We start from the raw sequence: 3,263 nt of genomic DNA on the forward strand, positions 1-3,263 counted from the left end.
GCCCCCACCCCCCTGCCACCCCCCCTCCCCCTGACACTATCCCCACAGGCCCCTGGGGCTGGCTGCTGGCGTGCGGCTGCTGGAGCTCCTAGCCAAGCACCTCCACCTCTCCACTGCCAGCTTCATCAACATCAGGTGAGGGGACCGGGGCCAGGGGGTGCTGCTGCCTCAGCCATGGCCATGCTCAGCACCCCCAGGCAGGGGGACAGGAGGGACTGAGCTGTGGTGAGGGTGGGTAGGGCGGGTCTCCATTTCCAGGTCTCACACTGTGTTCCCCCTCTCCCTGGCAGCGTTGTGGGTCCTGCACTTACCTTCCGCATCCGACAGAACCCTCAGAACTTTTCACTGGCAGATGTGGCCAGCCAGACTGGTGAGTTGAGCAGTGTCCCCCTGGTCTTGGTCCTCTCTTCCCCTCCCAGCTGTGGGGTGCCCCTTGCCAGGGACCAGGAAGAGGGGGCTCCCACCATACATCCCACTGCCTTTGGCTGCACTGGGGAGCTGAAGTGGGCAGCTGTCAGAGCTATCCCTTGGCTCTGTTTCTGGGGGGTCTCTTGTGTGGAGGGGCAGCGTGCCTCTGACCATCTCCTCCGTCCACAGAGCAAGTGAAGGGAGAGCTGGAGCACGAGCTGGGCCTGAAGATTGTGCAAACAGGAGTGGGAGAGGTAGGAGTGAGCAAGGATCCTGTCCCTTGGGGCTGGGGTGGCCAGCAACAGGGGAGTGGGGATGCTGCCACTGGGTACAAGCCAGGAGCCCCCAGCCCTGGGGCACAAGGGCCTTTGTGAATGAGCTGTCCCTGCAGGTCTGTAGGGCAGCTGAAGAGTAGAGGAGACTGGGCAGTGTTTAGGATGGAGATAGACTCCAGTCCTGTGTTGGAGGACTCCTGGTGGAGACTGCTCCAGTCCTGTGCGTCCATCATCCCCCTCCAGTGCCTGGCAGAACAATCCTGCCCAGCTGTCTGTACTCTCAGGGCTCTCAGCTCTTTTCAAAACAAAAGCTCCGCAGTGTTTGAAGGTGGTCTGAGAGGGACTCCCAGAGGCTTTTCTTCCCCCCGAGGCTGGAGGGCTGCAGGCTGTATCCCTCAAGGCTCATCCTCACCCTTGCCTCCCTCCAACCTGCAGACCCCATCTCAGCTGTGCCCTCAGCACCCGAGCACTGGGATGTTCCCAGAGCACCCCAGAAACCATAGCTAGGCAGGCAAAATGCCATCATGTCCCCAGAGAATGGCAAAGCAGCTGAAGGCAGGGATGGAACAGGAACCATCTGTTTGGAGAGGGGCTACCCCTCCCCGTACTCCTCTGGGGAGCCACAGGAACAGTCTCCTGGGGCGGGGAGCAGGGGTTGGAGATAAGGACTAAGCCTGGCTCCTGTGTTTGCAGCCTGAGGAGGAAAAATGGTGTAGCACATCCCAGCCCAGTGTCCCCATTTCCCACTTCTTGTCATGTGGCTGTAGCCATGAGCGGGAAGGAAGGAAGGGGGAACTTTGGAGGAGGAGGAGGCCATGAAGAAAGGGTGGCCTGGCCACTGAGGCAACCTGTCTCTATCAGCAATATGTGGAGTGTCACTATGGCAATGCCTTTTGATGAGGCAGGTGGCAGGAACCGGGAGAGATGTCAGAGATATCAGAAATGAAGCTCAGAGGAGGCTGAGGCAGCTTTGCAGGCTCCCTTCTGCACCAGCCTTCCCAGTTCTAACCAGCTTGTGCTTTTTCTTCATTCCCTCCTGGCTCTGAACATGGTGGGACTGGTGCAAGATTTGAGGAAGAGGGATGTAGAGAGGCAGGGAGACAGCAGGGCCTGGGCAGGCCTTGGGTGAGAAATCCCTTCTGTCCCCCCTGGCTCCACTGACACCTCCAGGGGCTGCAGGGCTGCTCCTGCTTGGATGCCCCGGGGATCTGGGAGGTGCAGGGCCTGGGGGGGGCCCGTGCTGTAGGACTGGCTGGACCCTGGTGGCGGTCAGGTGCTGGGACTGGCACAGCTGGGGGGCAGGTGGCATCGGGGACTCCTAGGCTGGGGACATCCCCAGGCGATGATGATGATGATGATGATGATGTAGCTGATGATGGTGCAGTGTTCCCTCGGTAACCTCATCAGGCTCGTAGCCAATGGGAGGCTGTGGCAATGAGGTAATGCAGGGCTCTGGCAGCTCATTGGGCACAGGATGTTTGAAGCGGCGATGCCCCAGCATCCCTGTGCTGCCCCAGCTGGACCTAGGCAGTCATGGCATTGACAGGAAGGTCTTGTCCAGCAAGGCCTGAGCAACATCCTTTTACAGCATGGGACTGGCATGGGTTGGGGTGTCTCCCACAACCACAGGGAAGGAGCCCTAGAGACACTACCTGCAAGGTGGCAGGGGCCGCTCTGTGTCCTGAGGAGGGCAACAGGGACGACCTGTCCCCTAGCCGCTACAGCTGGGACAGTACCAGCAGTGCTGGCACATTCCCCACCCTGCCTCCTCCAGTGTCCTGCTGTGGAGCAGGGGCTGCAGGGGAGAGCCAGCCTCAGTCAGGAAAGTCCCCTGGGAGCAGCACACCCAGCACTGCAGTTGCCTATCCTACACCATTAACTCCTTGGGCTGAATTCAGCCCTTGTTGATCTCCAGCTGGGCAGAAGGAGGTCATGGAACCAAAGTTCTATGGGGCTACTGCCCACCCTGTAGGAGGGCAGCCCAGGCTGGGTCTGCCTCAGGCAGCAGCCCTGAGCGCTGGAAGCAGGGAAGCAGGAGGTACTGCTACCTGGGGTTGGCCAAGCTCCTCCAGAGAATCAGCACCCTCAGGAAGAGGAAGGAAGAGCCCTTGCTCTGTTTTAACCCCCAGCAACCCCAAATGTGGAGTAGAATAAGGTCTCTGCCCCCTCCCCAGCCCCATGCTAACTAACCCTTACTTGGCTTGGTCCCCAGCGAAATGAGGCTGCTGCCTACTCACGCCCATCCCGTTTTGGGGACGGCTTCCACTCAGTGCTGCTGACCTTCATCGCACTGGCCTGCGTGGCAGTCATTGCCATCACAGTGTCTGCGGCCTTCTGCCTCCGGCGCCACGCCAAGCAGCGGGAGAAGGAGCGCCTGGCTGCCCTGGGGCCAGAGGGTGCTGCCGACACCACCTTCGAGTACCAGGTAGGACCCTGTGGGATATGGGGCCCTGTGGGATGTGGGTCCCCACAGGATGAGTCACTGCCACGTGTCAGCATCACTCGGGGTGCATAGGGCTGCCCTATGGCAGCGCTGTGGCCAAGGGACAGGGCTCTTTGTGGGCTTCCCCAGGAGCTGTG

At 60.5% G+C, this 3,263-nt stretch overlaps 1 protein-coding gene across 1 annotated transcript in view; it reads left to right on the plus strand.

Annotated features, from left to right (window-relative positions):
• PTPRN (protein tyrosine phosphatase, receptor type N) overlaps window positions 1–3,263 on the plus strand; it is a 9,905-nt gene that overhangs the window by 3,036 nt on the left and 3,606 nt on the right. Inside the window, exons 9-12 of the mRNA XM_017727083.1 lie at window positions 49–135; window positions 291–370; window positions 598–662; window positions 2,896–3,108. Coding sequence (XP_017582572.1) covers window positions 49–135; window positions 291–370; window positions 598–662; window positions 2,896–3,108 — 445 coding nt within the window. The remainder of the gene's footprint in view (window positions 1–48; window positions 136–290; window positions 371–597; window positions 663–2,895; window positions 3,109–3,263) is intronic.

This window comes from Corvus brachyrhynchos, unplaced genomic scaffold (genome assembly GCF_000691975.1).
Source record: "Corvus brachyrhynchos isolate BGI_N302 unplaced genomic scaffold, ASM69197v1 scaffold490, whole genome shotgun sequence".
Lineage (NCBI taxonomy): Eukaryota > Metazoa > Chordata > Aves > Passeriformes > Corvidae > Corvus > Corvus brachyrhynchos.